Genomic DNA, 22,242 nt, shown 5'->3' with positions numbered 1-22,242 from the left:
ATCTATGACTTTTTAATAGCTCTTCTAGTACAGGTCTTACTCCTGTCTTGGCTTCTAAATTTGAAAATGTCTCCACCTCTGAAAAAGATTTTTCAGTGGCTGTCGATTACAGTGAAGACAGCAGGGTAAACAGCTGCTTTGGTTTATTTCAGGAAGATACCAGAGGATACCAACTGCAGGTGTTCCTAAATATTAGGGCAATGGGGGGCATCCCTCAATTTCATAAATATAGAAATCTTTAAAATAAAGTACAACAACTTTCAATCCATTATCTGGAATCTTTCTTAGTGCTGTTTTATCTATTGTAAACATTACCAGCTAAATGCCTGAAAATACTTATTTCTGTTTAGGGACTTTATATAAGTTGCCTTATTTAAAGATACATGTCTTCTTTCTCAGACTCACACTTTCATTCAAATTCTTATCAATTTTTTAGTAGATGACGTTTATTATATTTTTGCATATATTTAAGGTATACAACATGAGCATTTGATATGATTTTTATGGGAAGAGCATCTAAATCTTCTCTTTTATGAAATTTTTAGTATGTGATACAATATTAGTAACTATAGCTATCACACAGTGTTATTAGAGTCTAGACTTATTCCCCACAACTGCATTTCTTTCTACACTTTGACTTATATCTTCCATTTCTTTCCTGATTTCAGTAACCATTATTCTAATTTTTGTTTCTATATATTTGACTCTTTAAAGGACCCTACATGTAACTAAGATTGTGTGACATTTTTTATTCTGTGTCAGGCTTATTTCACTTAACATAATGTCCTCCAGTTTCTTCCTCTTGTTGCAAATGACAGGATCTCCTATTTTAAGTTTGAAAATATTCCATTGTGTGTGTATGTGTGTGTGTAATTTCTTTATATAATCATCTGCTCATGGACACTTGTTTCCATATCTTAGCTATTGCGAATAAAACTGCAATGAACTTATCTCCTTGAGATCCTGATTTCATTTCCTTGTGTATACACATGAAGAGGGATTGCTGGGCCTTGACACTGGCGTTAGCAATAATATTTTGGATATCACAGCAAAAGCTCAAGCAACAAAAGCAAAAACAAAGGGAATTTCAACAAACCAAAAAGCCTCTGAACAGCAAAGGACATAATCAATAAAATGAAAAAGCAGTCTAGGATTGGAAGTAAATACTGGTGAACCATATATCTGATAAGGGGTTAATATCATTAACTCAAAAACCCAATTAACAAAGGGACAAAGGATCTCAATGGACATTTTTCTAAAGAGGACACACAAATGGCCAACAGACATAGGAAGGGTGCTCAATGTCCCCAATCTTCAGGGAAATGGATATGAAAACCACAATGAGATATGCCCTCACACCTAGGAAGAGGGTTATTAGAGATAACTAGGGTTGGCAAAGGTCTGGAGAAGGGAATGTAAATTGGTACAGCCCTTGTGCGAACAGCCCTCGTGCAAAGCCGCAGGGAAGGTCCTCAAAACATTAAAACCAGAACTACCTAAGACCCAGCCTTTATCCTACATTCTCCACCTTCCTAACGTGGGCTGCTGGAGGCCCAAGGCGCCAGGCGCTGCCCTCCTCCGGGCCGTCTCAGGGGCTTGACTCTAGGCCGGGCCCAGCAGCCGCGCACCCGCCGGGCTCCGCAAGCGCTGGCTCGGCCCCAGCGCCCGCTCCGGCCTTCAGTGGACGGCGCTCTGAGGGCTCTGGGTCGGCGCCCGCGGGGCCCACCAGGGGGCAGCCCGGCCTCCCAGCGAGCGGCGGGGCGGCGGGCACTGGGGGAGGGAGTCTGAGGCGGCGGACTGGCCTGGCCGGCGCGGGCGCGGGCGCGGGCGCGACGGGAGCGGCCTCTCGCGTGTCCTCCCCGGGCCGGCCCCCGGCCCGCCCCCGACCCGCCCGGTCGCGAGTGCGGCGGGTTCCGGGTCCTGTGACCGGCCGGACTTGGCGGCGGAGCGCGGAGGGCGGGCCGGCGGCCGGCCTCGGGGGAGTTTCCGTGGCCGCGTCCCGGCGGCCCCGAGGGCGCGGCGGGGGAGCCGCGTGGAGCCCAGAGCAGCCCGAGCCGCGGCGCCCATGGCGGGCGGGGGAGCAGGGGATTCCGGGGCGGCCGCAGCGGCCGCGGCGCCGGAGACCCGCGAGCACCTCTTCAAGGTGCTGGTCATCGGCGAGCTCGGCGTGGGCAAGACCAGCATCATCAAGCGTTATGTCCACCAGCTCTTCTCCCAGCACTACCGGGCCACCATCGGCGTGGACTTCGCCCTCAAAGTCCTCAACTGGGACAGCAGGACACTGGTGCGCCTGCAGCTGTGGGACATCGCGGGTAAGCAGGGCGCCCGCTTCCCGAGTCCCAGCGGGGCACCCCGCGACTCCGCCCCTGGCCCCTGGCTTTCCCTCCCTCCGCCCTGAACTCTCTGCCCGTGTATGTACTTTCAGAAGAAAGAGTTCAAGTGAAGTGGGAAGATGCCGTGGGGTGGGGTCGGGGGACTCTCGAGGGGGGCAGAGTGGGCAGCAGTGCAGGCCTTTCAAGGCAGGACAGCGCAGTGCATAAGCAACCGCCCAGCGTGGATGCCCTGCTAGGTCGGTGGGAAGCTCCCTGGACTGCCAAGAGTCCGAAAAGAGGCCCTACCCGCTCCCCAGGGCTCTCTGGCCTGACCAGCCACAAGAGCTGTTCCAGAAGTTTTAACTCTGAAGAATGACAAGATCATAATATGTCGGGAAGAGTTGGAGTGAGGGTTCCCGTGGAGGGGAGACAGGGTTCTTAGAAAGGCTGTTTGGAGGGGTCGCCAGCTCTCCTCCTTCAACTGTCACTGAAGTTCAGAGTGACTGAAAGATGTGCCAGTTAGGGGCACAATCCCAACTAAAAGCCTGGCTCCTTTCAGCCCGTTATTCATCACCCATCTTGGATCTGTCCTAGTTTGGGGAGGGTTTTCTCTCTCCTCACAAGATTAGGAAGTCAGGAAGACTATTCCAGAAGTTTTAACCTACTAATAACAAGCCATGGACAAGAAAAGCTTGGATCTGAGCCCAGCCTTTGTGAGGGAAACTCCATTCCTCAAATAGCTTGCTCTAGGCTGGGTCACCCAGGTGAAGACCTGGGAAAGTTTCCCTGAAACTTTGTCCTCCCATTCCCCTCCCTGAACCAACACCTGCTTCTACCCCTGGCCTTCTCCTCCCCATTCCATAAATACCATACTGTTTCCCTGGCAAAGAGAATAATATAAGATTTATTCTCTTTGAGGAACTACACATTCTTCTTACTCATTTATGAACAACTGTACTTTGGCTAGTGTGGTGGGTGAAATGTGGGTATCTAAAACAGAGGGAAACTACTGGAAATTTTAATTACTAAAATGGTACCAAAGTATATCTTGTTCATTCATTGCAGAGGTTCAGTCAACCATGGAGCATTTGATTGAATGGGAGCATGGTTAGGGTTAGAGGGCACCTTAGCATCCTTCCTACAGACCCTTTCCCTAAAGTCCATCAAGGACATGAACTGGGGGCACAGTGGGAGGAACACAAAGCTACTGTCTGCCAAGTGCTCTTTTATAGCCCGTTACATATAAGGAAGTACTGAAGAATTATTAACTTTATACTCATTTACTTAAAGAGCAGATTTCTATATCTCAGATAAGAGAACACATATCAAATCCTCAGGGAAAGAGCGCTTTGGGCACTGCTTCTTCTTTTTCTACCAGAAACTAAAAGAACGTTTGAAAAGTCATCTTTTCAAGCCAGAGGTTCTTTCGAAACACTTCCTGCTGTTGCCCAGAGCATAAGTGAACATTATACTGCTTCTTGACAAAGCCATGGATTTTAAAGGTTGCCTACCATGTGACAGTCATCATCCAGCAATCCTCAGTGTAGCTTTTCCACAAACATGATTTTAACTCTCTGTCTAGAAGGGCAGTTGACTTGTCTCATTCTTTATGTAAATTAATACAGCATTTAGATACTAAATTATATTTGAGGCCTACTGCAAGCCAAGAGTATGAATAACAATATATATATTTTTTTATGACACGTGCTTTTAAGCTTCAAGGTAAAAATGCTTCTATTGTTGACTTAAGAAAACAAAGAGTTTTTCTTTTTGGGTATCACCTCTTCCCTTTTGTCCTTGAACAGACCAAAATAGCCAGGAAGGAGACCTGTCTATTTTTTATCACACCTGCCATAATGGGATATCTTTGCAATTTGCCTAAATCCAAAGCTCAAACTTTGCCAGGGAGGAAAAGCAGCATTTTAAGATCTCTAAAAGGGATTTCTGGTTGTAAAGCTACTGTTGTTTCAACAGGAACTGTTGTACCATTCAGCAAGTACCCGTCAGCAATTAATAAAATTAGAGGTGAAATTATAAGGTAATAAGAAATTATTAGGTTCTTCTTCCAAGTAAAATATTCAGAGAGGAAATCCTAATATAAGGCTTTTGAGAGTCAAAAAATAACAGATTTGGGCTAAAGTTTGGGGGAGCTATATCATTAATTGTGTTTGGTTTGAATATTTGAGTAACTAGAACCTTAGCTTGTACCATTTGAATTTAGTAGAAATGATGTAATGAAGGCCACTCCAAAAATTTCCCCCAAGGCTAAACATACTTGCCTTATGCGTTAATACAAAGTTGGATCATATTGGATTCTCAAAGAATAGGAATATTCCTTGATTGCAAAACAAGAGGTGGAGTCAGCCACTTGATATGACTAACCTAAGGTTTGGTGTTATTGCTAGTTTCTTTTTATTATTATTATTATTTTGGAGGCTTTCAAATTGGGTATGGGCATAAAGTAGTTATGCCAATAGTATGTGTCCTGGAAAGCTTTGGCAAATGTAATAAGCAAGAATTGTTGAATGGTTTCTATAAATGTAGCCAATCAGATTTAGTTGAACTTTTCAAATTAAGAACCATAAACTTTTCAATTGTAAAACTTAATGAATATTTTTTCATGGCATTTTAAAGCCATGTTTTAAAATAAAGATGTAGTTTAATACTATTTTTGTATAAGACAAATTGCTGCCTCTTAAGTTCATACCTACTTTAAGATTGTTGCTAATACAGAGCAAATATACTAATATTAAAGTTTTTAATTATATTTTAAAAAGAGCTGAATAAATGCACACTAAATTCAGATGTAGTAAGAGATATCCTTGATACTCCTTTCAATGCTTAGTGTAGATAAATAATATTTGGGTAACCATGATTTGTAAGACTTGCTACTAGCAACTATGGAATTTTCCAGGCAGATTGAAATCCTAAAATAGGTTTGCCCATTTATACTTTAAATTTGATGTATTGATTGAAGTGATTTGCAACCTTTCTTTGGACCAAGGACAAATTGGGAATAGTCTACTCTGAAGTTCATGTAATAATTGTTACCCAAACATAAAATGCATGCTTAGAAGACATTATAAATTATATAACACTATAAAGCTATATTTAAATTCATTTTCCCTTATTTCAGTTCCAATCCTAAAGCAGAATGTTGATCTTGATTGCCTTCATCCATCTTTACTTTGCCAATTATAATACCTAGTAATTTCTTACCCTTTTTCATAACTCTCCATTAAACCTTCATGAGAAAGAATTTGAAATACTACATTGGATGCTTTCCTGACCTTTAAGCTATCAGTCTTGGATATTAACGTTCAGTAATTTTCTAAATATGAAGAGTCAGTGTTTGGGAGAATTAGTCTAGGTAGTTATTTCTAATCTCTGTCTTACACAGATACTACAGTAATTTTCCTGGTGCTTATTGGTGCCTGATTACATACACTCATCTAAAAGGCTCTTTTCAAGCTAAATTACATATGAGTGATCATAATCTTGTACAATCTTGCCATCCAAGCCTTATTGAGGCTCAATTATTGTGCTTAATTACAAAAAAAAAAAAAAAAAAAAAACCTGCTGTTCCACTTGACATGTTGAAATCTTTCTCAGTTCCTAAGTTCTGAGACACCTTTGTGTCCACAGTCTGGGTTGTCATTCACAATTGACCAGACAGATAGTTGATTAGTATAACAGCATAGTTGTATAACCATTCATGGAAATTCTCCTGGTAATGATATGCTTGTGGCCTTTCCCTTCTGAATATGTTGCCATTCTCAGTAGCCTCAATCAGCCCTTTATGCTGAAAGATACTCAGGTTAATAGAGACAGTGGAATGCTGATAGGAAGTTCTAAAACTTCCTTTATTCCCAGATATTTGCCTGAAATGTTTCTCTTCTGAACTGCATTATAGGCTCTGGATGCCCCAGAGTATAAACAGAGAAGTATACCAACTTGAACAAGAAGACACAGGTAAAAATGCTATAGAGACAGACTTCATGATTCTGAGATAGGAATACAATAAACTTGATAGTATAGGAGGTTTGGGTTCACTAGTAAGATCAATAGTAAAATTCTTTTATAGTTTTTCAACAGTCTGATTACCACTAAATGGGAGCATATAACTCATTGCAATAATCAGTATCTCCTGCTTTTAATGTGGAATTTATAGTTATTATACTTCTCTACTTATGAGACTCAGAAATTCTTAAGTAGATAGTTTTTGATTGGCTACATCATTTTCTGTATATTGTGAAAAGCTATTTCTAAACCATACACTCTTCTGCCATGTAACAAAGTTGTATTATTGGTATATGGTTGTAGAAAAAGCAAGGCAGTAATTATAGATGTTTTCTAACCTGTAAACCATGTATTATTATTCCAGGGCTGGAATATTATTTTAAAATGTATTTCAGGATAAACTTTTTACATGGAATTTTCTATAATACTCATTCTGTTTTATAATGTACCCAGAATTTTATTTTTATTTCTGTATGATGAGGCCAAAGACCAGGAGCCAATTGACATTGAAAGTGTTTGGTTATTGACACAGTTCCATATATGAGGAGTCATATTATGCAATACAGGGCCATAGGAAGAAGTACCAGGGACCATTGCCCAGGTAGAAAGAGTATGTGGAATCTGAGCAAGGGTTTATAAGCTAAGCAAGTTTGTGATTGGATAATTTGAGTAATTTCAATGGTCTCTGAGATGTTCTGATAGACTGGGGAAATAATGTTCTAGTCTACAGGAGTCTGCTAAGTGAAGACTGATGGGGACTTATATATTTAGGATTGGTTGGTTTGCATATGAAAGTTGTGCTTGCAGTCATGTAGTTTGCAATCTGTACACAAGAGTAAATTCTGGTAGGGGTAGTACCTCCCCAGGCCTGCAAGGCCTTAAGATGTCAAAGCATCATAAAATATAGAAAATTAAAAATTATTACATATTGTTGGCACATACTGAAGTAGATAGAAAGAAAAAATGCTCTTGTGAAGAAAGAAAATTTGAAGACCTTAGGCTTATAGCTCAGGAATAGCATAATCTTAAAATAGTGAACACTTCACACTTAATCAATACTTAGGTTATGGAGAGCAGGCTAAGTAGGCAATTTCACATTCTGTTACAGGTGTACAGATCTTTTCTGGAATGGTGAGAAAAATGTATTCATATAAATGCAAGGAAATTTCTGGAGGGTGAGACAGAGGACCAAGGAAAGGTGCTTTAGCATCCTTTCAGTTGCATTTTCAAATGCCTTTTGCATTTTATGCTCAAGTTAGCTAAGCGTAGGTCTTCACTCTTTTGAGAGAGACAACCACAGAAAAATAACTGGATTGCGAAGATTTCATTCAGAACTTCTGTTGATTTTTCTGACAGTTGATCTAAATTATCTTCTTTCCTATTACTTCCACTCACTTCTCTCCATACATTTTTTTCTTAGCATCTTCTACAGTGGGTTTTGGTTCTTTCTTAAAATTATTCCAAGAGTTTAAGTGTTCTTAGTGTGATTATATGGTACCTCTTACATCAGAATCATTTGAGGTGCTTAAGATGCAGATTTTTAAGCATCTACCATGTCAACAGATTTGACTTCATCTGATAAACATGCCTGTGCATGATGGTTCAGCAGGAGAGGAGCTGCTTCTTTCATACATAAGTCTATGGTTGGGAATTCCGGGACTGGGAGCAGCACCACCAAGTCTTCATGGACAAAGGCAAGCTTTTCACCATTGGGCTATCCTTAGACTATGTTCTTTGCCTCTGTAGTCTGATCAAATGCACATGAAATTCTGTGAGGGGAAGTTGGGATAGGCAACTAGCAATCCTTCATGACTATCAAATCAGAATTCCTGGAGTCTAGAAAACTGCAATCTGCCGAGCACCCTGGGCAAGTCTGATCTTTACTGCAATTAAGAAGCATTGTTCTGCCTTTGGTTTTGCTTCCCCCTTACATCTTGCCCATCTTCTTGAGATGCTCCAGTTCTGCACTTACCAGACAAGCTCCCTGCTGCCAATACTCCCTCACATTCTCTCCATGATCTATCAGTACCTTTCTCAGATTCATAGCAACTCCCAGAAGTGGCATCACATCCTCATCCTGCATAGCCATCAGGAGTTTCTAGTTAAGGCTGGTATATGGATACAAGAGGGACTTTCAGGACAGAGACAGGATAATTGTGCTCCTGTGGACTAAATGTGTCTCATAAGGAAAAGGCTATTAGGAGTTTGGACACCAGTCAGTAAGTAATTTTGATTTGGATAGATAATTATTCATTTATAACCAATGGCTAGAGGTAGCTTATTGTAAATACTTCATTCCAGAAATGCACAATGAGATTTAGGGATTTTCTTTGAATAACTTTCCATTTATTAACTAGGAACTATACATTTTCAGTGAAACACTTTGAGTAGTAATGTGTAGCTTGGTAATCCTCAGTAGATGGGAAAAGGTAAGTGTAGTTGGAAAACTAGCTAGCCATCCCCTCATCCTAGCATTTTGATTGGGTTTGGGTTATGGGATTTATATTTTGAATTTCAACTAACATTAATAGAAACTTTTTAATTAAATTATTTATTTATTCTAATTTGTTATACATGATGGCAGAATGCAATTCATTTCATACTTTACATATGGAGCACAATTTTTGAAATCATTGATTGTACACAAAGTATTTCACACCATTCATGTCTTTATACATGTACTTAGAGTAATGATGTCTAACTCATTCCACCATCATTCCTACCCCTTTACCCCCTCCTTTCTCCTCCCTCCCCTTTGTCCTATCTAAAGTTCCTGTATTCCTTCCATGCCCCCTGCCCATCGCCATTATGAGTCAGCATTTTCATATCAAAGAAAACATTTGGCCTTTGGGTTTTTGGGATTGGCTTACTTCACTTAGCATTATATTCTCCAACTTCATACATTTACCTAATTATATGGGAGCATGAATATAAAATTTAGAGACAGATATTAAATATCTAAACAAAACCAGTGATGAAAATCCCTAGAGAAAATATCTCTAACTTGTTTTTCTGATAACAGAAGAATTTAATATTTTTCTTATCATATATGAAGGGAAATACTTTCATTTTTAGGATTTTGATTAGCTTTGATGAAGATAAAGCAAATAGTTTTGTATATTGTCTTTAACTTAATGGGAGTACATATTCTTGGAAACACTAATTTTGTTGTCTTTAAGTTCTTCTTTTGTTTGTTACTGTACTTTGAACCTAAAGATGGTTTACCACTAAGCTATGTTCCCAGTTATTTTTATTTTTTAATTTTGAGACAGGGTCTTGATTTCTTTCTTTTGATGATGTTCTATTTATGTTTTTTTTTAGATTGTTATTGTTTTGTTTTCTTTTCTGTGCTGGAGATCCAACCCAAGGTTTAGTGCATGCTAGGCGAGCACTCTACCACTGAGCTACATCCCTACACTGAAGTTCTTTTTTGGTGTGGGGGGGTTAACAAGGATTGAACTCAGGGGCACTCAACCACTGAGCCACATTTCAAACCCTGTTTTTTATGTTTTATTTAGAGACAAGGTTTCACTAAATCGCTTAGTGCTTGCTTCACTTTTGCTGAGGCTGACTTTGAACTCAGTCTTCCTGCCTCAGCCTCCTGAGCTGCTGGGATTACAGACATGTGCCCCTGTGCCTGGCTCTTATGCTCTTCTTAGTGCCATTCTTATTGGGTATCTCTGATTATTAAGGTAAACATTTCAATTATTGCCAACACGTGTAGAATAGGTTGTGTGAATATTTAAGTATCTTTTGCGCCTGTAGACTAGCACTGTGCTGTGTTTCTCCTCTTTTTTTATGCTAAGATGTCCAGTTATAATCACAATTCCTTCCTCCAAAGAAGGCAGTAGCACACTGTTCACAGGTCAAGACATTATGACAGTCACTAGGAATGCGCTGTCAGTACTCCAACAGCACGTGGATGACAATAATGTCCCTAATATTAGTGACTAATGCACTCAGCAAGAAAAGGTCATTCCTTAGCTTCTGTGGGTGAAGCCCAGCATGACATACAGAAGGAGATATGACTTCTGTAGTAGCACTGTGCCATCCTTAAGCAAGTCACTAAATGCTCACACTGCAGAGGGTCTGTGGACACACAGGCCACATGCAGAAATGCCTACTGCAGCAAACATCTGACTCAGATTAGACAGCATAGTAGATGACAAATCAACCCAGTAAATTCAGGTAATTTCTTCTCCTGGGAATTTATTCTCTCATCTATAAAATAAGAGAGGTCAGACTAGATAATTTGGGGTGCCTCCCTGTCATGACCATTCCAGTACTGCTCAAAGAAGATGTTATTGGTTAGATTTCTTCCTGAACTAACCTGAACTCATTCAACAAACCTATTATGAAGATGCTCCCCAAGGTTCTGATTAAGCAAGCTTTAACTTTGCACATGTGCACCCCAATGCAGCAAAATTCATGAGTGTGTTTCATAAACATAGACCTCCTCCACTACCCAGCCTCTCCTGTCACAAGACTTCATCAGGACTCAACCAGGACTCAACTCAATTTCAGCATGGCAGAAATTGCCTGCACTTTGGTAAAGTGGGTGTTCCCTTCTTTTGATTATTTATTGAGTTTTCACCGTCTGCTGTGGAATTCTTGAGAGTTTTTAAATGTACTTACTCCAAGTACAAATCTTTTTCAAATTTTTTTTTGTAATCTCCTAGTTACTTTTCTTTTCATTTGCTTAATTGACACTTTTTCGATTTGATGTAGTGTCATTGTTAAGACAAAGCAGCTGATATGAGGGCTGTCAGGGAGATTTAAATCCTCACCTTGGGATCTAAAGAAAATTGATTAACATTTATCAGAAAGTTTATATGAATAAATTTTAACATCATTTAGTGTGATTAATAAAAGAAATTACTTGAGATTTATAGGTGCTTCACTAAAAGAAGCAGTAGTCACCAAAGCTTAGTTGCTCTTTGTAACATCTGGATGTATATACTTTTCTTTTACTCATTTGCCACCCTATCCTCTTTGTTAGATTAAAAGGATAGTCCAAAGAAGTAACTTCTTATAACTATGTAAATATCTTGAAATCTTAATCCTTTGATGTTTATTAATCTATCTTAATGATGCCATGATTCTTGCCATGATTCTTCTTGCAGTTACTCTTCCTGTCCTTTCATGTTCAATAATTAAAAATGCCTAAAAATGGAAGTGGCTGGTGATACTTATCTTCAGTAGAAATTGAAGTCTGAACCATTTTAATGCACCTATAAGTAGTTTTTCTGAAGAACAGTGATTTTGACTTTGAATATTTGAAATATCCTGGGTTGGCATGCCCTATATGATTATTATATGTATGTTTACAGAAAATGCTGCAATGTTAACTTTTTATAAATATTAGCCTTTTGATTAAATGAACTCTATAGCTGGCTGATGTGATTCATCTTACCAATAAACTATGAATTATAATATAAGGGTTTTATATGTGTCCATTTGTCAGAATAAAATTCTGACCTTTGGACTATAGTAATACTACTTTAGATACACCTATGTGAGGAATTTCCACAAAGCAAGTGAACTATAAATGTATTCAGATAGCTTGACAGTTGTCATATTCTTCTTTCCTATTCTATAAAGCAATATATAACATTGTATGATGCACTGTGGTGTTTGGAGGAGAAAGAATTTTGTAATTTAAGGTAGCTTTTCATTTGTGGGAATAAAGTGTAGATTAAAATTGCATCAATAAAAGACAGATAAAGCTTGTTTATCATCATGTGTTTTAAGAGGAAAATATCCTATCATAGATTCAGGAGTTATAAATCTTAAACTCACATTGATTTCTGTTAACCCCCTCCCAGCCTAGTCAGTAATTTGACACCTGAAACAAGTCAAAAGTAGCTACAAGATAGTTGAGAATCTTAACCTAGAGGCTTGAGGAGTCAGAAGACCTGCATTAGTTGGTATTATAATTTTGTCTGTCTTTTTATCTGTCAGTTGAAGATAAGCGCCTTGCTATGTGAAAGGTTAGTGTGGTCACAGATTGTGAGACAATGCTTTGTAATAATCCTGTGTGATGCATGAACAAAAATATAGGAAGGAACATAATTTATCCAGAGTGCTTACCATAAGTTGAAATATTTTCAAATGTCAATGAGATTTGAAGAACTCTGCAATTTATCCTGCTTATAATTACAACCAATTGCCACTTCTTGTTCTGAAACTGTAGGTTCTCATGTGTCTGCATCTTAGAGGAGCTCAATTTTGCCTGTTGACTCAGAAGAGGGTTTAGCCTCGAGATGTGAAGGACAGATGAGAGCATGAGCTACTTAATCTCCTGTCTAGTTCTAATCATTCTGACCAGCATTTGACCACTGCCCTTATCTCCTTCCTGCAAACTCAATTTTCTGCTATTCTTGTCTCTGCCTCCGCTTCCAGCTTTCTGTTTTCCTCAATTGTTTATCCTCTCTTAGACTAAAAGGAGAGAATGAAGAAATGACCAACTTTGTAGCCTTCAGTACTGTCATGTTGAATTCATCACATGTGTGTTATACACACACAGAACACAAAACTAGTTAATGATGTGTTCAAGCAAATTGTCAGCCTCTTTTGCTTTGCAGGTCCTGGTTCTGTATGGATGACCTTAATCTCACTGGTTTATGTTGCTCTGGAATGGGAGGTATTTGCTGACAGTATTATTCTTTGGGCATGGGGTCAGACCTAAATATGACTCTTAAGAATTAAGAGTGTTTACTCTATTTTTATATTTATTTCTAGGGCAGGAGCGATTTGGCAACATGACCCGAGTGTATTACAAGGAAGCTGTTGGTGCTTTTGTAGTCTTTGATATATCCAGAGGCTCCACTTTTGAGGCAGTCTTAAAGTGGAAAAATGATCTGGATAGTAAAGTTCATCTTCCCAGTGGCAGCCCTATTCCTGCAGTCCTCTTAGCTAACAAGTGTGACCAGAAGAGGGATGCTGCCCAGAGTCCTCCCCAGATGGACCAGTTCTGCAAAGACCATGGCTTCACTGGCTGGTTTGAAACCTCTGCCAAGGTGAGATCTGCCCTGGATGAATCTGCCCTTCTGCTTACCTTCTCAGTTTGAGCCGTAACTGTTAAATATTTAGATGGATTTCTGTGAAGGGTTTTCTGAGGCCAGAAAAAGCAACACATGGGTATATTATAGCTTTCCCCATTCTGTATCAGGAATGCTTAAAAACTGGATAATGGGGAAGTGAGTCAAAGGCCAGCCGAATATTTGCATTAAAATGAAAATGAGTAAATCAGGCAAATCAAGTGACATTTTCTGTGAGGTTTTTTTAACCGAGGTACTTCTTATGCTACTGGAGTGAGAGATAAGGTATATTGTCAGTTACAAGAATTTTTGACTTTTACAAAAGGCTTAAAGAATGTGAAGACATGCCTCTGGTGAAGGTGTATGTCATATAGAGGATAAACAAAGACATTGAGCGGTCAGCAAACAGATTTATTCAGAAGATGTTTGAAAAGCTTTAGATTAACTGTGTAGGAAAGATTGGAACAAGAGGAAGCTGTCAATGTATGTGACAAGCTTCTTCATGAATAGTATAGTAGAATTTTTGTCTTCCATTGTTGAGAGCTGGATGAAATGTTTGTTTGAAGGGGAAAACCTAGTAAAGTGAATTTTCAAAAGCTTAACCATCTAGGTGTATAAAAAAGGGAAGGTGAAAATGAGAAGTACAAAATATGGGGAAGGTTGGGCGCAGCGGATGTTTCTATAAGAGGGTTAAATAGAATAATGATGATATTTGTGAAAATCCTGTGATGATAAGCACCAAATCCTGAATTTGATGTTCATAATAGAGTTCCAGCTTTTAGAATGTGCTCTGTAGATTTCTTTTATGTATAAGCATGTGTGTGCATGTGTATCATTGTTCCTCCAAATCACCTCCCTCTTCTGGAGACTGAACGCCAGTTTACTTTTGGTTTTACTAGAAACTTTCCTTTAAATGAAAGATAATTTGATGTCAGTGGTGATCATAATGATGAAAGCAAGTAATGAAAGACTCTACTGAGGGGTCACCTTGGGATGTTAAGTGATGGTGGAGTCTCAGGACAAAAAGAGTGTCTCCTGGAGGCAGGAGTGTGCATTCCTATGCCACAGACTCCTTGTTTAGATAAATATGCATCTTACTTTTTTTCACAAATGAAAAATTGCATCACAAGAAAGATGAAGTCCCGAGATGGTGCATCAGCACTCATCTGGCAGGAAGGATGAAGTGTCCAGAGGAAAGGATTCCAAAGAGAAGGAATTTTTCAGGGCTGCAGCTCTGTCTGCTGAGTGAATTGCCTTAACTTTCTAGCTTCATTAAAAAGAAAAAAAAAAGGATAACAGTACATGAAAATGTTTATGCAAGCATATCATTTGGTTGCATAGTTTTTCTATATTGCAGATAAAATTCCACTTTAAGTTTTATTTGACTTAATATTTCAGCTAATAGGTGGATATTTTCTCCCAGAAACTACATGTAAGTGTCATAAATGATGATGTCACGTGGTGTATAATTTGAGAGTGTGTAAGCAATCTGCTTTGTTATATTTACAAATGAAATTACATGGATAGGTGAGGGGAAAATTGGTTAAAAGGGTCAGGTATGTTCTACGCTTCCCTACAAATATATTAAAAATGGCTTTTAAAAATTTCCTGTGTAATAAGCCAGGAATCTTCAGAAAGTAAAACAGTAACATGAATTTTAAGTTAAAAATTTTGGGTCAAGCTTCAAGTATTGCCTAAGTGTCATTAATAGTTATACTTTAGAGCCAGCCATCTGATTTTTGCTTGGATTCCAGTGGTCAGCATTCTAATAGGAATACAGCCAAAAGACAATTTGAATTTGTGAATTTCATCCTTTCCCTTTTATGGAAAAACACCACCATTTTCTGACTTTAAACTTTGAGATTGATTTTACTAAAATATGGAAATTTGTATGGGAATTATAACCAAATGCAGCTAGAGAATTTTATAATTATTGATGTGATGGATATGATGTGGATTGGATAACAGTTGGACATCTGAAGATCTATATTTCTACTAAAGTTAATTCTTATCTTGGGTACAAAGTTTTAAAGAACTATTGATGCTATGAAAGAAACCTAAACAAATAGCACAACTCTTCCAGGTTTCCCTGGTCTGAGAAAGGGGACACAAATAGTGAATCTCATGGTACTGAATTCAGTTGGAGATTCCAATATAAACATGTTTCATATATAAATATATATAGTTCCATATACATACATACACACATATTTATAAACAGAGATTAACAGAAAAGTAAAGATGTGTAGGGGTGTGTGTGTGTGTGTGTGTGTGTGTGTGTGTGTGTGTGTGTGTTTAACTAGCTCTATCTGCTGAGAGGGGTTGGAAGCAATGACACTGTAATATGAATGAACCTACCTAGTCCTCAGAAATTTTTTTTGAATAGTTTTAAAATAAAAAGACTTAGGATGACTGCAAAAATAATTGACTCCTTGGCTGGAGGAAATGACATGTAAAGATGTACCTGAGATGTTCTATGGTTCCAGAAACTAAAAAAGAATTCACCAGATGTGAGGCATGTCACAAAGACATGGGAGCCTGCATATAAGAGCAACAAAGTAAAATTGCTAGTGTAATGGGCTTAACTCATAGAAGCAAATAATCCATAATATGCATAAATAAATGTTAAATACTTGAAGAAGAACCTTTCCTTAACAGTGGAGTCTCAAATAATAAATGTAGAAGGAATGATGGAATTAAAAAGTCAACCATTAAACCCTGCAGTAATAATAATTGTTTTAAGGAGGAAATAATAGATCTAACATCAGTGAGGAAAAGCATGGTGAGAAACAGAGTACTTACGTATTACACTTACAGCGTACAAAGGGGAAAGCTGGTAACATCTTAATTGATAAGCCTGGCAGCATGACATTAATTCGTGTGTCTCCTGATAGTCTGAGAAGGACACAGGCTCCTGTCTTAGTCCTGCCAAGAAAGTAAAACTTGAATGATAAGGAAACATAAGGCAGGCCCAGAATGAGGGGTATTCTCTGGCTAGTGTTCTCCAAGAGGGCACTGAGGAACCATTCCAGATGAAAGGAGTCTAGGGACACGTGGCAACAAAATATAGCTTGTGGAGCTGCGTCAGAAACAGGCCTTGAGACAGTTGGTGGAATTTAAGTAAGGTTGATAGATTAAGGTTGTTATCTCATTTCCTGATTTCAGAAGTTGTACTCTGGTTTATCTAAGCTGTTAACTTTTGAGGAATGAGTGAAGAGTATACAGTAAATCATACTATTGTGATATTTTGCAAAATCTGAACTTATTTTAGAAAGCAAGAACAGTATTTGCTATGTGCTGCTTATTATGTGTTCTCTGATAACTTCTAAAATAGTCACACAAATGCTGTGATAGCTAATAATTCCTTAGGGTATCCTTAATGGACATCACACTCACAACATCATTTCAGTCTAATTTATGCATGACAACTAAAAGTAGCAATCTGTACTCACAGATGGAGGAGCAGTGTGGTACATTTTTTTATGTGATTTGAGCCCTTTCACAGTTTTCTTCTTAATGTATACTGAATATTTGAATTACATCTTTGTTATGGCTTGGATCTAGAATGTCCCCCAAAGTCTCACATATAGAAAGCTTGGTCCCCAATGCAGCAGTGTTCAGAGGTGGGGCCTTTAGGTAGGTGATTGTATCATGGGAACTTCAGCTACATCAGTGGATTAATCCATTGATTGATTCATAATTTGAATGGATTATCGGGAGGTGGTGGAAACTCTAGGAAGTGGGGTATAATTGGAGAAAGTAGGTCACTGGGGCTGTCCCCTGGAAGGGTGAATCATATTCCTTTCTCGTTTCTGCTTCCTGGCTACCATGAGGTAAGTAGCTCTCCTCTGCCACACCCTTCTGCCATATAGTGTTCTGCCTTTCCTCAGGTCCAAGTCATGGAAATCAGCTGACCTTGGACAGAAACTTCTGAAATCATGAGCCAAAATAAATCTTCCTTTAAGTTGATTTTTTTTTCAGGTGTTAGTCACAGCAATAAAAAGCTGACTAACACAGCATTCAAGGGCACCGATTTTCTAATCTGAATGCCTTCCATCTATGTGTCAACCCAGTGCATCTCCACAGGGCACTGCTGCTCATTTGAAAGTAGAACAGGTGGAGAGGTATCCCTGCTAGTCGTCCTGCAGCTGAATAGATGACCCGTAGGTTGGCTTTGGTTGTTGTTGCCAACATCTGTAGGATCATGTTTACATTTTCAACCATTGAGATAGCACATTGAGCCTCAATGACAAAAGTTACAACAGGAATATCAAATAGTGTGTCCATGCTAAAAAGAAGTGGGTTCTTTTCATAGACACATGACTCAATGGCATTGAATTTTAATGTGCACTTTATTACTAAAGAAAATTATAGCTGGTATACTTACAGTGCCCCCTCTGGCAAATTTCCCTAGTTGTCCTTAGTACTCAATGCTTTATTCTAAGAATGGACCAGACCACTGATTCTGTTCTTTGCTTCTGTATTACAGGATAACATAAACATAGATGAAGCCGCCCGGTTCCTTGTGGAGAATATTCTGACAAACCACCAAAGCTTTTCTAGTGAAGAAAATGATGAGGGCATAATTAAACTGGATCCGAAGAGCATGACAGAAGCACGCAGATCCCAGTGCTGCTGACGTGGCTTCTGGTTCTCATGTGCCTGCCTCAGTCCTAAGCATGTGCCCAAGAATGGTGATCAGTAACCCTCTGCACTGTTAATCTCCCCACAGATGCACATCACAGTGCAACTCCACAGGGCACCGCTGCTCATTTGAAAGTGGAACAGTTGGAGAGGTATCCCTGCTAATGGCCCTGCAGCTAAATAGATGACCCCCACCTAGGCTTTTGTTATTGTTGCCATCATCTGCAGGATCATGTTTACATCCCTTTAAACAGCTCTGTAAATGATTCCAAGTGGTAGCTCTTAGTGTAAGCGCTCGGGGTGGTAATAAAGCTTCCCTGTGGTGTTCCTTCCATTTTGAGTATGTCTTTGTCCCCATATTCCATCCTCACTCTACAATGAGGGTGTTAGACACAACACTTGGAAGTTCATGTTTAGTAACTTGATTTCCTCTTTCTTTTCTTTTCTTATTTCTTTTTTCTTCTTATTTTCTTATATTTTAACTAATTGGAATTGAACCCAGGGACACTTAACCACTGAGTCACATCCTTAGCCCTTTTTATATTTTATTTTGAGATAGAGTCTCACTAAGTTGCTAAGGTTGGCATTGAACTTACAATTTTCCTGCCTCTGCCTAGAAAGTCAGGGAGATTCCAGGCGTGCTCCACCATGCTTGGCTAGCAATTATATTTTCTATTCTGAATTTCAGTACTTTATGTAAAATTGTTACCCTTAATTATGTAATTATAGCAGTCATGGCTGGTGTAGAATGGGTCACACTCCCCCTTTAACACTTTCAGGTGCCATTCCTAATTACTCAGAAAGTGTTCCTGCAATACCTGTATGTTGGATGCCTCCTTCGGATTTGTTTGCTGTCACTTAGAAACAATGTAAATGACCATTTCTTCTCTCTCCTCGTGTGTGCTTATGCTGCTTATGCTGCTCCCCAAGGGCCTCCTTGACTGGCTGTTGGAATTTGCTCTAACCAGAGTTAGGCTTTGCAGGTCTGTAATGGCAATGGTCACAAGGCAGCTATTTTCAGAGTACATAAAATTATACTTCAGCTTCTATATTGTGAGATATGAAAGAAACTAAGTCATGTTAGTTTTTATAAAAGATTTTAGACATTTTAAATATAATGCTTGAGAAACCTCAGCTGATTCACAATATTTCTATTACCACTTAACCCAAAGGAGGAAAAGAATAAATATTTTAACTAAAGCCCGTGTTTTAAACTAATGTTCTAAGAAGATACTTTCTGCCTTAGAAAACTTTGTGTCTGTTCACTTTTGCTGTTTATTTTTGAAAGATATATTATGTGAAAGCTCCAACTTATTTCTTTCAAAGAAATGTTAAAGGTCTTTGTGTCATAATCCAAAAGTAACACAAAATGAGATGTTGGCCAAATTTGTCTCATTTTTTAAGTGAACTTGATAGAAAAGATCCACACATTTTTTGAGAATAGGGAGAAAACCAACACAGGCCTGCATTTGCACTGACAGGTGTGTTCTGTCAATAAATAGAAGTTGCTCTTGGCCATAAGGCATAGATCGTTCTGTTCCTTAAACCCAAATCACACAGATGATCTCTTTAGACATGTATTCTACATATAATCAGAATTTCTGAGGTAAAGAAATAGAAGATGTTGATTTAATTAATAATCATAATTCAACTAATATTGTGTTAATCTCATGTCATGAGATTACCAATGGTCTAATCTGCTACATGTATGTCAGTAATTCAATAATATTTCTAAAAGTGATTGTTGTCAAAAATTGTAACTTTTCAAGGTATAATTTGTTTCCTGAGAAACATGTGAAACATTCATATTGCTTAATGAAAATTCCTTCAGGCCTGCAGAGTTAGCTTTCTAAGAATGGAGCTCAGAAATACATTTTTACAAAAAAAAAATCTGATGTTCTTGTTGAAAACTTCCTATATTTAATAGCAATAGTAAAATGTTATTCAGTTTAAAATGTATGGTATTAATCAAAACATGAATACTCAAAATATAGCACTTTCTTTTCCGATTATAAATCATTGTTATTATAAAGTCTGAATACTTTGAACAATGGAAAATCAGTAAAAATTTGCTTTCATGAACTGAATGAAACAAAGACTTAGGGTTTTGACTGGTTAGAGTTATCTCCAAGTATTGTTGCTCCCACCAGTTAACCCTTTGAGGATAAAGTAAGTCACAATTCAATCTCACCTCTCAACATGATATAATGTGGAAAATAGTTTAAATGTAAACATAAGAAACAATAGTACAAAAACTTTGGCATGGATGGAGAAAGTTTGATGTTAAGATCTTTTTACATTGTCAAATGCTAAAAGCCAAAGAGGAAAAGACAAATACTTTTGATTACAACAAATTATCTTCTGGAGCAAGATGATATAAGCAAAGTTAAGCAACAGACAAAAGAAAATAAATTAATCTCTCCAATTTGGTGAGGCTTAACAAATGCAATGAGTAAAAATGGGCAAAGGATGCCAAACCACCATTTTTACAGAAAAGGTATGCCTGTGTCAAATATTAGTAAGGAAAAAAGTAGAAAATAAAGCCAGTAATATTAGATTCATAAAAATGTGTAAGTTTGATTATGTCTTTCATATTCATGTACATATATAAAAATAGGTACTCATATATTGCTGTTGAATTTAATTTATCTAAATAGATGCTATTAAGTTTTCTCCCCAAACTGCTATTCAGTTTACCTTACTAGTCCATGTCTTACCAAGAAGTGAACCTGTTAATCAATAGGGAAATATACTTCAAAACCAAATCCCTTCCTGATCCAGAAAATTTCTCAGTAGAGATATAAGATAAATGAGTGTTTTATTATTGAATAAGTGTTAAATCAAAATGTGATGCAAATTACAGGAAATCCAATAAGAGTTTGCAAAGACAAGAGGAAATTTCATTCTTTTATATATTCAGGCTACAGTTGTCTCCATCAGGGAGATTCAGCAGATTACATATCTTAATATAAACAACAACTAGTCCTCCATCAAAAGGACTAAGCAGTTCATCCTAAATCCACTTAGAAATTGGATGATCATCCTTATTAGCCAGCTGTTTTTATCTAAAGGAAAGATCAGTTTCTCAGGGCTGTATGAGAAAAGGTAGGTTTGTGACTTGGTGTGAGGTACCTACCAGGTTCAAGGCTTCTACCCCACCCACTACAGAAGCTATGAAGTAGAGGACTCTCCTCCCTGATGATCACATTTCAGAGATGGACTCCCAGATCCTCAAGAAAGCTAGTGAGTGGCTAAGTTAGTTTATAAAAGAATTAGCACATTTCAAATAGAGAAATAACTTGAAAGGTTTTTAATATAAATAACTCTTGGAAAAGGATGTTTAAGAGTCTCTTCCCCTTCATTTTCAACACAGGGAATTAAGTTTAACATTTTAAAAGTATTTGTTCTTACTGTCAACTGTGGATAAGTACCTTCTTGGGAGTATACGGGGAAGAAGATAAAGAAGTCTCTTCACCACAGCATTGCTTATATACATTTATGGGAAAAAATAGAAACAATCTAAATGCCCTTCTGTAGGAAAAAAGTAAAAACAGTCAATGCTATATCCATAGTAGGAGATATTGTACAGTAGTGTGGTAACATTTATATAAAAATATGTATAAACAATTTAAAGACTTAGTGAGCCATCTGGAAAGGTTGCATTTGCCTCAGAGCGGTGCCAGAATTGGTGATGTTGGTCAAAGCTGAGTTTAGCTTTAGACAGTGTTTATGGCAATGGATTACAAGTGTTATTGACAATTTATTTTACACTAATCACAGTGTTTTCTACACTATCATTGGAATGGAAAAGAGCATTTCCATTTGGAACATAGTGCTTTAAAAAACAAAAAGTAGTTTGAATTATACTATTATACTATTTTTTTACTACATTAATCACATCATCACTGATTTTACCCATCCCAGATATTACATATCTGGTTTATTTAACAAATCTGTTAATTGCTTAAAGATTAATAGCACAAAATATCAAACTTAGAATTAAAGTGTATGTCTACATTTCCATGGGGTGAATTTTTGTTGTTCATTTTAGAGAGTGTTCAAAGACAGACAACTGCCATTTGAAGAACAGGATTTATATGCATGTAAGACCACCTTATGTTTTTCCTATATAAGCTTCTGTTTTGAAAGATGAACCTATGAAGGCATGATTCAAGTTCTGGAAGTGTAGTTTAGTGGTGGAGTTCTTGCCTAGCATGTGTTTAATC

At 38.0% G+C, this 22,242-nt stretch overlaps 1 protein-coding gene across 1 annotated transcript; it reads left to right on the top strand.

The window, feature by feature from the left end:
* Window positions 1-1,995: 1,995 nt before the first annotated feature.
* On the top strand, window positions 1,996-20,944 carry Rab32 (RAB32, member RAS oncogene family). Its single transcript, XM_026401959.2, has 3 exons — window positions 1,996-2,312; window positions 13,074-13,351; window positions 17,862-20,944. Exons 1-3 carry the CDS (start codon window positions 2,066-2,068, stop codon window positions 18,009-18,011), a joined length of 675 nt encoding a protein of 224 aa, XP_026257744.1. The 5' UTR covers window positions 1,996-2,065; the 3' UTR covers window positions 18,012-20,944.
* The last annotated feature ends 1,298 nt before the right edge of the window (window positions 20,945-22,242 follow it).

Source organism: Urocitellus parryii, chromosome 8 (genome assembly GCF_045843805.1).
Source record: "Urocitellus parryii isolate mUroPar1 chromosome 8, mUroPar1.hap1, whole genome shotgun sequence".
NCBI classification, from domain to species: Eukaryota; Metazoa; Chordata; class Mammalia; order Rodentia; family Sciuridae; genus Urocitellus; species Urocitellus parryii.
The sequence above is the reverse complement of the archived record's forward strand: the minus strand, read 5'-3'. Positions and strand labels throughout refer to the sequence as shown.